Raw genomic sequence first — 12,055 nt, forward strand, 5'->3', positions numbered from 1 at the left:
AATTGTCTGCAGCATTGAAGGTCCCCAAGAACACAGTGGCCTCCATCATTCTTAAATGGAAGAAGTTTGGAACCACAGAGAATCTTCCTAGAGCTGGCCTTGGTCAGGGAGGTAACCAACAACCCGATGGTCACTCTGACAGAGTTCCAGTGTTCCTGTGTGGAGATGGGAGAACCTTCCAGAAGGACAACCATCTCTGCAGCACTCCACCAATCAGGCCTTTATGGTAGAGTGGCCAGACAGAAGCCACTCCTCTGTAAAAGGCACATGACAGCCTGCTTGGAGTTTGCCAAAAGGCACCTAAAACTCTCATACCATGAGAAACAAGATTATGTGGTCTGATGAAACCAAGATTGAACTCTTTGGCCTGAATGCCAAGCATCACGTCTGGAGGAAACCTGGCACCACCATACAGTGAAGTATGGGGATGTTTTGGGGATGTTTTTCAGCAGTATGGACTGGGAATCTAGTCAGGATCGAGGGAAAGATGAATGGAGCAAAGAACAGATAGATCTTTGATGAAAACCTGCTCCAGAGCGCTCAGGACCTCAGATTGGGGCACAGGTTCACCTTCCAACAGGAAAACGATCCTAAGCACACAGCCAAGACAACACAGGAGTGGCTTCAGGACAAGTCTCTGAATGTCCTTGAGTGGCCCAGCCAGGGCCCGGACTTGAACCCGATCAAACATCTCAGGAGAGACCTGAAAATAGCTGTGCAGTGACGCTCCCCATACCACCTGACAGAGCTTGAGAAGATCTGCAGAGAAGAATGGGAGAAACTCCTCAAATACAGGTGTGCCAAGCATGTAGCGTCATACCCAAGAAGACTTGAGGTTGTAATCGCTGCCAAAGGTGCTTCAACAAAGTACTGAGTAAAGGGTCTGAATACTTATGTAAATGTGAGGTATTGTGTGAAGATTGCTGAGCAGAAAAAAACAAATTTAATACATTTTAGAGTAAGGCTGTAACGTAACAAAATGTGGGAAAAAATCAAGGCGTCTGAATACTTTCTGAATGACCTGTAAATTAATAGATGTGTTGAAAGTGTGAAGGATGTGGTGGCACAGGTGTAAGGATCTCACCTCTTATTCACAGAGTTGTGGGAAGGTGATAACGGGTGGAATTAATGTTTGGGGGTACACCTGCCTGTGAACAGCAGTGGTTATGGGGAATATTAGGTACTTAGTTTAATATAGGCATGTTTAATTAAAAACTAAGCACCTAATTTTGCCCCATAACCGCTGTTCAGAAATTGCACGGGGGGGGATGCCAGGATTTACCCACCCCTACTTATCATGCCCTTCTGCCTGCACCCGCCAGCCAACCATCCCTTCACGTCTTCCTTGGTTCAATCCGACAACCCTTACGGGGTGAGATCCTTACGCCAGCGCCGCAGACTCCTTCAACACAAAATGCACTTCTCTTTGTTTGTTTGACATTGATAGTTGCAGAAATGTACACTAAAACACAAGAGATGAGGCTCAAACCGACAACTGCTTGATAGCAAGGCAGGTATCAAACCCCAAAGCCACCAACTCCTTCACTGTTGAAACACCTGTCTATGACATCGACAATGGAAGAAACTTAAAGAACAAGAGATGAGGAGCTAACCTACGACCTCTTGGCTAAAAGGCAGGGATTTAACCCCAGCGGCATTAACCTTTTCTCATTTGGGAAATGGCTGTACTCTGACCTCTCTCCTACGGAAACCAATAAGTGGTCGAGGAGTGTTTCAATTCGTTAGTAGGCAAACAGAAGACTGTCCTCCCCTCCTTGATTGCCTAGTTTTAGCGAGGAAGCACAAGTGTATCCTACCGGAGTTCGTTTGCAGAAGAGTTTTGAAATCTGCCACACCACCTTTGAATCAGCTTTTGTTCATTTAAAAACAACATGCTACTTACCTGTTTATTTATAACATCTTGCACAACTAGCTAAATGTGTTTTTATCACTTTATACATTTATTTTAGGATTCCACCCTCTAAACTGATGACGCACGATTGGAGGAGAGTCATTTCAAACAAGCACATTTTCATCCACTTTCCATCTCCTCAATTACCTTTGACCTTTTTCAAAAGGAGGCCAGAGAGGATGCAGGAGTCGAACAAATTCAATTGATAAAAGGCCGTTGCCCGTTCTGCACAAATTTGTGCAGGTGCAATGATCGGTAAGCTGCTCTGACAGCTGATGCGTAATTGATAACGTGGTTGTCATCCTCCATCGCTTCAGACCCATCCAGATGAATCCGATCAAATGAGACAATCCCCAGCAGATCTAAAACAAGTTGTTGGGTTTCTTCCTGCATTGATGGGACTAGCATGTTGTTGTTTCATCAGCTAGCAGTTAGCATGTTGTTGTTTCATCAGCTAGCAGTTAGCATGTTGTTGTTTCATCAGCTAGCAAGTTAGCATGTTGTTGTTTCATCAGCTAGCAGTTAGCATGTTGTTGTTTCATCAGCTAGCAGTTAGCATGTTGTTGTTTCATCAGCTAGCAGGTAGCACATTTTGATTGACTGTTTTCTTATATAACGTGAGCTACACAAGTATTGGGACAGTGACATTTTTTGGGTTGTTTTGTCGCTGTACTCCAAATTCACTTGTGTATTAAAGTTGTCAAAAGTTTAGTATTTGGTCCCATATTCCTAGCACATTAATGTGGACGCTATCATGATTACCTATAATCCTGAATGAATCGTGAATAATGAGTGAGAAAGTTAAAGGCATAAATATCATACCCCCAAAAATGCTAGATTAATGTGGTAGCATCCACATTAATGTAGAAGTGTTTAAAAATCATATATTCTTATTTACAATAAAAGTGACACAATACATTATCTACCATTCAAAATAGTCTGAAACACAACCAAAGCAGTTTGTAGAGTCACAAGCTTGATGTAATCATTGTGTGCTAGGAATATGAGACCAAATACTATATTTTTTTACTACTTTAATACACATAAGTGAATTTGTCCCAATACTTTTGGTCACATAAAATGAGGGGACTATGTACAAGTGCTGTCATTTCTAAACGGTTCCCCCAATATGGATGAAAATACCCTCAAATTAAAGCTGACAGTCTGCACTTTAACATCTCAGTCATTGTATGATTTCAAATCCAAAGTGCTGGAGTACAGAGACAAAACAACAATAAATGGCACTGTCCCAATACTTTGGAGTATGTGGGTCATTTCTTTCAATGCTTTGTCTTTTGAGAACATACAGATTAATAACATTTTCATGGGTTTTAGAGTTTCATTTAGTCCGAATACACAGTTAACCAATTTTCAATAAACACAAGGCCTGAGAAAGGGAACATTTGTAAAGAGGTTTATTACTTTTTATATACAGCTGTTCGTCACCGAGTTGGCGACTGTCAATAGAAGTACAATGGAGTAGAAAAGTCTAAGGTGCAAAACAAACAATGTTTCTCCCCTACTCCCTTTACCCAATACACCCAACCCCCTCCCCACTCTCCTGCCTTTCTCCCCCTTCCTCCCCCCTACACCCGCATCCTCGCTACCGCGGCGTTACGCCCCTTTACCCAATACACCCAACCCCCTCTCCCCTACTCCCTTTACCCAATACACCCAACCCCCTCTCCCCTACTCCTTTACCCAATACACCCAACCCCCTCCCCACTCTCCTGCCTTCCTCCCCCTCCATCTTTTGTGTTTCTCCCCTACTCCCTTTACCCAATACATCCACCCCCTCCCCACTCTCCTGCCTTTTCTCCCCCCTCCACTCTTTGTTGTTTCTCCCCTACTCCCTTTACCCAATACACCCCCCCCTCCTCCTCCCATCTTGTCACCTACTCCTCCCATCCTGTCCCCTCCCAAAAAGCTATGTACAGGTACAATGGGTTCACATTTTCTGAGTGACATCATCTCTCTCTGAGGCCCATTTCAGATTTGAAGTTGTTTAAACAGCGAAGAAAGGAGTCCAAAATGGACTAGACGCGTAACTCTTTCTCCTCTCCCTGTTAACCTTTCTCCTCATCTCTCCCTCATCTTGTGGTGAAGAGCTAGCTCGAACTCGCAGCCTAGTGGGACTTTGGCCGGGATCCAATCCGATCGCAGGTTATAGGCATTGAGGCTTTTTAAGGCAATGTTCCCACGTTCGCGAAGATCCCATTCACGATAAACGCTGCATATGTCGACTCAATTGCCTTTAAAACACCACAATGCATTTAACCCGCGATGGGATTGAATCCCAACCTCAATCTGAATGAATAGAGAAGCAAAGAGGGATACAAACATGTACACTGATAACTTGAAAACAGCTGTTGGCGGCCATTTTTGTTACGCACAGCCTCATATTCCAACTAGGCCAATAAATGCACCATAAACCAGACATTTTAAAGGTAAACGTGCCTTTGAGTGAAAATAGTAAAAACTTAGCTTGCTTGCAGTAGTACATCAACATGCTACGTCTCACCCCTACAAAGCACCGTGGTTAGATTACACTGAGCAGTGTGGATATGGGAATATTTTGCAGTGTGGATATGGGAATATTTTGCAATGTACTGTAGATGTGGTAAAATCATTACCAAAAACACCATTAGAAATAAATTACATAAGTGTCTGTGTGTCCGTCCGTCCGTCCGTCCGTCCGTCCGTCTGTCTGTCTGTCTGTCTGTGGTGTGCATGAGCTGAAACGTGTTGCTAGAGTAGCAACTGGAAGTTCAAGAATCCACAACCAGGTTACAGCCTCTGGTTGAAGTGGAGAACACACGGTATTTCTGACCATACTGCAAGGGCTTCTATTTCTAACAGTGTATTAATGATGGGGTTGGAATGTGCCTCAAGACATTTCAACACACACACACACACACTAACACACACACACACAAACTAACACACACACACATAAACTAACACACACACACACACAAAACTAACACACACACCACATAAACTAAACACACACAAACTAACACACACACACACACAGCACACATAAACAAACACACACACACACACACACAAACTAACACACACACATAAACTAACGCACACACACACAGAGTGAGACCAGACCACGGGGTTACAGTGCACCAGTGGCATGATTAAAAGAGCTGGCCCGAGGCTCCTGGATGTAGAAGTGTAAATACAAGAGGCTACATTACTTGAGGTTGAGGACTTTTCCAACGCCAGTGGCCAAACTCACCAGAACACCACCATGCCTTAGTTTGACCTGCACTTTACTGAGTGGCGCATTCCAAAGGCCCACTCCCAGGCATCAACCACTAAGGACTAGGAGTACTGTAGGTGTATTGCTGGTTTGATGATTTGAAAATCACCTGGATTGCCTAACAGTGATACTAACGGCTGGATCCAGATGATGTGGACATTAGTGGCACAGTGCAGTTCCTGTTCTAAAGAGAGGGAGCTATACAATACAACAAGCATTAAATATCATCAACATAAATAATCACAAGGATGCTAGTATTTACCTAAGAAACATTTACAAATAAATATGCACTTGATTTTGGAACCCCAAGAGGTTTAGAAACCTGATTGTTTTATGTGACGGAGAAACAGGCAACAAGAGACTGTATGAAAGCGGATGTCTGCAAAAAGAAGACGAACAAAAAAAAACAAGATTGGGCAAAAGGACACGACAGAGTAGTTGAAACATGACATGGTATTACACAATAGTAAGCTAGAAAAAGACTGCTAGTTCTTTATGTCCAGGAAATAAAGTAGACAAAAATCAGCATTGTCTTGATCGTCTCTCTGTTTGGCTATGCTTGTAGTGTACTCCTCTTCAACCTTCCTCCCCATACCAACTGATTTAAATTAATATATACACGCATTAAAATAAAATAAAAAGCGAATAAGATAGGACTGTTGTGAAGAGAGTTGTTGCTCATGTGCCCGTCTTCATCTCCCATTCCTGCAACAAAGGGAACATTGAGTGAGTTGAGTGTGGATATACATGCAAATACACACAAATACGACAGTTACACGCAAATTCAGTACAGTCATTAGACTGGGATGGGATGTGTGGCAATGGATGTGTGTGTGTGTGTGTGTGTGTGTGTGTGTGTGTGTGTGTGTGTGTGTGTGTGTGTGTGTGTTGTGTGTGTGTGTGGTGTGTGTGTGTGTGTGTGTGTGTGTGTGTGTGTGTGTGTGTGTGTGTGGTGTGTGTGTCAGAGATGTGTGGTAATACAGGTGAATGAGTGCAGAGGGTGTTTTGAGTGTGTATGTGTGTGTGTGTCAGAAGAGCCTGGTGGGAGAGCTATAGGAGAATTGGCTCATTGTAAGGGCTGGAATGGAATGGAGTCAAATGTGGTTTCCATGATTGAGTGTTTGATACCGTTCCATTCATTCTAATCCGTTCCAGAATTACAATGAGCCCCTCCTCCTAAGCTCCTCCCACCAGCCTCCACTGGTGGTGTTCTCCGTAACTCTGTCCCACCTTGGCCTTCTTAGGACATGGCCGCGGACAGCCGAGGGTTTCTGATGGTCGTTCTGCGGAGGAGGGAGCACTGTTGACGGGCAGGGTAGAACAGCTCTCTGTGTCACTGGTGTCACAGCTGGAGATGGGAGAGTTCTCTACGGTACTCCTCAGCAACACTGGGGACTGGACACACACATACACACCATTCAGAGTCAGCAGAACATTTGCAACAGCCTGTTTGTCATGAGTATGTTGGGTGTATTGACACAGTGAAGAGACTATAAATGACTGTTATCAAGCTGGACACAGGGTAGAGACTATAAATGACTGTTATCAAGCTGGACACAGTGAAGAGACTATAAATGACTGTTATCAAGCTGGACACAGTGAAGAGACTATAAATGACTGTTATCAGGCTGAACACAGTGAAGAGACTATAATTGACTTATCAAGCTGGACAGAGTGTAGAGACTGTAAATGACTGTTATCAAGCTGGACACAGTGAGAGGACTATAATGACTGTTATCAAGCTGGACACAGTGAAGAGACTATAAATGACTGTTATCAAGCTGGACACAGTGAAGAGACTATAAATGACTTATCAAGCTGGACACAGTGAAGAGACTATAAATGACTGTTATCAGGCTGGACAGGTGTAGAGTCTATAAATGACTGTTATCAAGCTGGACACAGTGTAGAGACTATAAATGACTGTTATCAAGCTGGGCACAGTGTAGAGACTATAAATGACTTATCAGGCTGGTCACAGTGTAGAGACTATAAATGTCTGTTATCAGGCTGGTCACAGTGTAGAGACTATAAATGACTGTTATCAAACTGGACACAGTGAAGAGACTATAAATGACTGTTATCAAACTGGACACAGTGAAGAGACTATAAATGACTGTTATCAGGCTGGACACAATGAAGAGACTATAAATGACTGTTATCAGGCTGGACAGAGTGTAGAGACTATAAATGACTGTATCAGGCTGGACACAATGAAGAGACTATAAATGACTGTTATCAGGCTGGACACAGTGAAGAGACTATAAATGACTGTTATCAGGCTGGGCACAGTGTAGAGACTATAAATGTCTGTTATCAGGCTGGTCACAGTGTAGAGACTATAAATGACTGTTATCAAACTGGACACAGTGAAGAGACTAAAATGACTGTTATCAAACTGGACACAGTGAAGAGACTATAAATGACTGTTATCAGGCTGGACACAATGAAGACTATAAATGACTGTTATCAGGCTGGACACAATGAAGAGACTATAAATGTCTGTTATCAGGCTGGTCACAGTGTAGAGACTATAGATGACTGTTATCAGGCTGGACACAATGAAGAGACTATAAATGTCTGTTATCAGGCTGGTCACAGTGTAGAGGACTATAAATGACTGTTATCAGGCTGGACAACAATGAAGAGACTATAAATGACTGTTATCAGGCTGGACACAGTGAAGAGACTATAAATGTCTGTTATCAGGCTGGACACAGTGAAGAGACATATAGATGACTGTTATCAGGCTGGTCACAGTGTAGAGACTATAATGACTGTTATCAAACTGGACACAGTGAAGAGACTATAAATGACTGTTATCAAACTGGACACAGTGAAGAGACTATAAATGACTGTTATCAGGCTGGACACAGTGAAGAGACTATAGATGACTGTTATCAGGCTGGACACAATGAAGAGACTATAAATGTCTGTTATCAGGCTGGACACAGTGAAGAGGACTATAGATGACTGTTATCAGGCTGGTCACAGTGTAGAGACTATAAATGACTGTTATCAAACTGGACACAGTGAAGAGACTATAAATGACTGTTATCAAACTGGACACAGTGAAGAGACTATAATGACTGTTATCAGGCTGGACACAGTGAAGAGACTATAGATGACTGTTTATCAGGCTGGGCACAATGAAGAGACTATAAATGACTGTTATCAGGCTGGACACAGTGTAGAGACTATAAATGACTGTTATCAAGCTGGACACCAGTGAAGAGACTATAAATGACTGTTATCAAGCCGGACACAGTGTAGAGACTATAAATGACTGTTATCAGGCTGGACACAGTGTAGAGACTATAAATGACTTATCAGGCTGGTCACAGTGTAGAGACTATAAATGACTTATCAGGCTGGACACAGTGTAGAGACTATAATGACTTATCAGGCTGGACACAGTGAAGAGACTATAAATGAACTTAGTTCAGAGCTGGACACAGTGTAGAGACTATAAATGACTGTTATCAAGCTGGATACAGTGAAGAGACTATAAATGACTGTTATCAAGCTGGACACAGTGAAGAGACTATAAATGACTGTTATCAAGCTGGACAGAGTGTAGAGACTATAAATGACTGTTATCAAGCTGGACACAGTGAAGAGACTATAAATGACTGTAATCAAGCTTGACACAGTGAAGAGACTATAAATGACTGTTATCAAACTGGACACAGTGAAGAGACTATTAATGACTGTTATCAAGCTGGACACAGTGAAGAGACTATAAATGACTGTAATCAAGCTGGACACAGTGAAGAGACTATAAATGACTGTTATCAAACTGGACACAGTGAAGAGACTATAAATGACTGTTATCAAGCTGGACACAGTGAAGAGACTATAAATGACTGTTATCAAACTGGACACAGTGAAGAGACTATAAATGACTGTTATCAAGCTGGACACAGTGAAGAGACTATAAATGACTGTTATCAAGCTGTACACAGTGTAGAGACTATAAATGACTGTTATCAAACTGGACACAGTGAAGAGACTATAAATGACTGTAATCAAGCTGTACACAGTGTAGAGACTATAAATGACTGTTATCAAGCTGTACACAGTGAAGAGACTATAAATGACTGTTATCAAGCTGTACACAGTGTAAGACTATAAATGACTGTTATCAAACTGTACACAGTGTAGAGACTATAAATGACTGTTATCAGGCTGGACACAATGAAGAGACTAAAATGTCTGTTATCAGGCTGGACACAGTGAAGAGACTATAGATGACTGTTATCAGGCTGGTCACAGTGTAGAGACTATAAATGACTGTTATCACAACTGGACACAGTGAAGAGACTATAAATGACTGTTATCAAACTGGACACAGTGAAGAGACTATAAATGACTGTTATCAGGCTGGACACAGTGAAGAGACTATAGATGACTGTTATCAGGCTGGACACAATGAAGAGACTATAAATGACTGTTATCAGCTGGACAGAGTGTAGAGACTATAAATGACTGTTATCAAGCTGGACACAGTGAGAAGACTATAAATGACTGTTATCAAGCTGGACACAGTGTAGAGACTATAAATGACTGTTATAGGCTGGACACAGTGTAGAGACTATAAATGACTTATCAGGCTGGTCACAGTGTAGAGACTATAAATGACTTATCAGGCTGGACACAGTGTAGAGACTATAAATGACTTATCAGGCTGGACACAGTGAAGAGACTATAAATGACTGTTATCAAGCTGGACACAGTGTAGAGACTAAAATGACTGTTATCAAGCTGGATACAGTGAGAGGACTATAAATGACTGTTATCAAGCTGGACACAGTGAAGAGACTATAAATGACTGTTATCAAGCTTGACAGAGTGTAGAGACTATAAATGACTGTTATCAAAGCTGGACACAGTGAAGAGACTATAAATGACTGTAATCAAGCTGGACACAGTGAAGAGACTATAATGACTGTTATCAAACTGGACACAGTGAAGAGACTATAAATGACTGTTATCAAGCTGGACACAGTGAAGAGACTATAAATGACTGTTATCAAACTGGACACAGTGAAGAGACTATAAATGACTGTAATCAAGCTGTCACAGTGTAGAGACTATAAATGACTGTATCAAACTGGACACAGTGAAGAGACTATAAAGACTGTTATCAAGCTGTACACAGTGTAGAGACTATAAATGACTGTTATCAAGCTGGACACAGTGAAGAGACTATAAATGACTGTTATCAAACTGGACACAGTGAAGAGACTATAATGACTGTTATCAAGCGTGTACACAGTGAAGAGACTATAAATGACTGTTATCAGGCTGGACACAGTGAAGAGACTTATAAATGGACTGTTATCAGGCTGGACACAGTAGAGACTATAAAGCTGTTATCAAGCTGGACACAGTGAAGAGACTATAAATGACTGTTATCAAACTGGACACAGTGAAGAGACTATAAAATGACTGTTATCAAGCTGTACACAGTGTAGAGACTATAAATGACTGTTATCAAGCTGGACACAGTGTAGAGACTATAAATGGACTGTTATCAGGCTGGACACAGTGTAGAGACTTATAAATGGACTTGTTATCAAGCTGTACACCAGTGAAGAGACTATAAATGACTGTTATCAGCTGGACACAGTGTAGAGACTATAAATGACTGTTATCAAGCTGTACACAGTGTAGAGACTATAAATGACTGTTATCAAGCTGGACACAGTGAGGAGACTATAAATGGACTGTTATCAAGCTGTACACAGTGAAGAGACTATAAATGACTGTATCAGGCTGGACAACAGTGTAGAGACTATAAATGACTGTTATCAAGCTGTACACAGTTTGTAGAGACTATAAATGACTGTTATCAAGCTGGACACAGTGTAGAGACTATAAATGACTGTAATCAAGCTGTACACAGTGAAGAGACTATAAATGTAGGTCAATTATATTTTCTGCACAGGTTTGATTTAGTTTTAGTCATTTCAATTGAGATTGTTTTTTCATAGGAAAAAAATGCTTTTGTCTGTTCACTTTTCAAGAGAAGGAAGCCATTGTACAGTACTGAGACTCAGCCACGGGTCACGGACATGGTAGAGACAGCCAGAACAGGACTTCATTGTTCCTCTCTAGGTTTCTTCCTAGGTATCTGCCTTCTAGGGAGTTATTCCTAGCCACTGTGCTTCTGCCTCCGCATTGCTTGCTCTTTGGTGTTTTAGGCTGGGTATCTGTAAGGCCCTTTGTGACAACTGCTGATGTAAAAAGGGAATCATAAAATAAACGTGACCAAGGTCTGACCTGTGGGCTGGAGGTGCCAGACTTGGGCTCGATGGTGAGTCCCAGAGTGACTCCTCCGTTCAGGGCCTTCTTCAGACTCTCCTTGACCTCTGTCATCTCCAGCTCCAGGCTCACCCGCTCGTCCTCCTTCAGCTTGCACTCGTCCTCCACCTTTTTCAGCCGCTCCGCCAGGGACCCAGCGGAACGCTTAGCTGCGTGAAGGAGGAAAGGTAGAAGAAGGTTTTAGAATGGGTCACAGCACTACCATACACTCTCAGTATCTGTCCAACCTTTATTTGTGGTTTATTGAGAAGTCAGTCAGGATAAGAACATCTGACTCCCATCTCTCCCCCTCCAAACCCTCCATCCTGCACCCCTCAATCCTACACCTAACCCTCCCATCCATAACTCCACCAAACACCACTCACTCCTAACCCTCCCATCCATAACTCCACCAAACACCACTCACTCCTATCCCTCTATCCATAACTCCACCAAACACCACTCACTCCTAACCCTCCCATCCATAACTCCACCAAACACCACTCACTCCTAACCCTCCCATCCATAACTCCACCAAACACCACTCACTCCTAACCCTC

At 42.3% G+C, this 12,055-nt stretch overlaps 1 protein-coding gene across 1 annotated transcript in view; it reads right to left on the reverse strand.

Annotated features, from left to right (window-relative positions):
• Positions 1-4,609: 4,609 nt before the first annotated feature.
• LOC112073812 (actin filament-associated protein 1-like) overlaps positions 4,610-12,055 on the reverse strand; it is a gene marked incomplete at its 5' end in the record, with an annotated part of 21,918 nt that continues 14,472 nt past the window's right edge. Inside the window, 4 exons of the mRNA XM_024141050.2 lie at positions 4,610-4,892; positions 4,961-5,894; positions 6,420-6,584; positions 11,475-11,665. Of these exons, the coding sequence (XP_023996818.2) occupies positions 5,868-5,894; positions 6,420-6,584; positions 11,475-11,665 (383 nt within the window). The remainder of the gene's footprint in view (positions 4,893-4,960; positions 5,895-6,419; positions 6,585-11,474; positions 11,666-12,055) is intronic.

This window comes from Salvelinus sp. IW2-2015, unplaced genomic scaffold (assembly GCF_002910315.2).
Source record: "Salvelinus sp. IW2-2015 unplaced genomic scaffold, ASM291031v2 Un_scaffold2378, whole genome shotgun sequence".
Taxonomy (NCBI): domain Eukaryota; kingdom Metazoa; phylum Chordata; class Actinopteri; order Salmoniformes; family Salmonidae; genus Salvelinus; species Salvelinus sp. IW2-2015.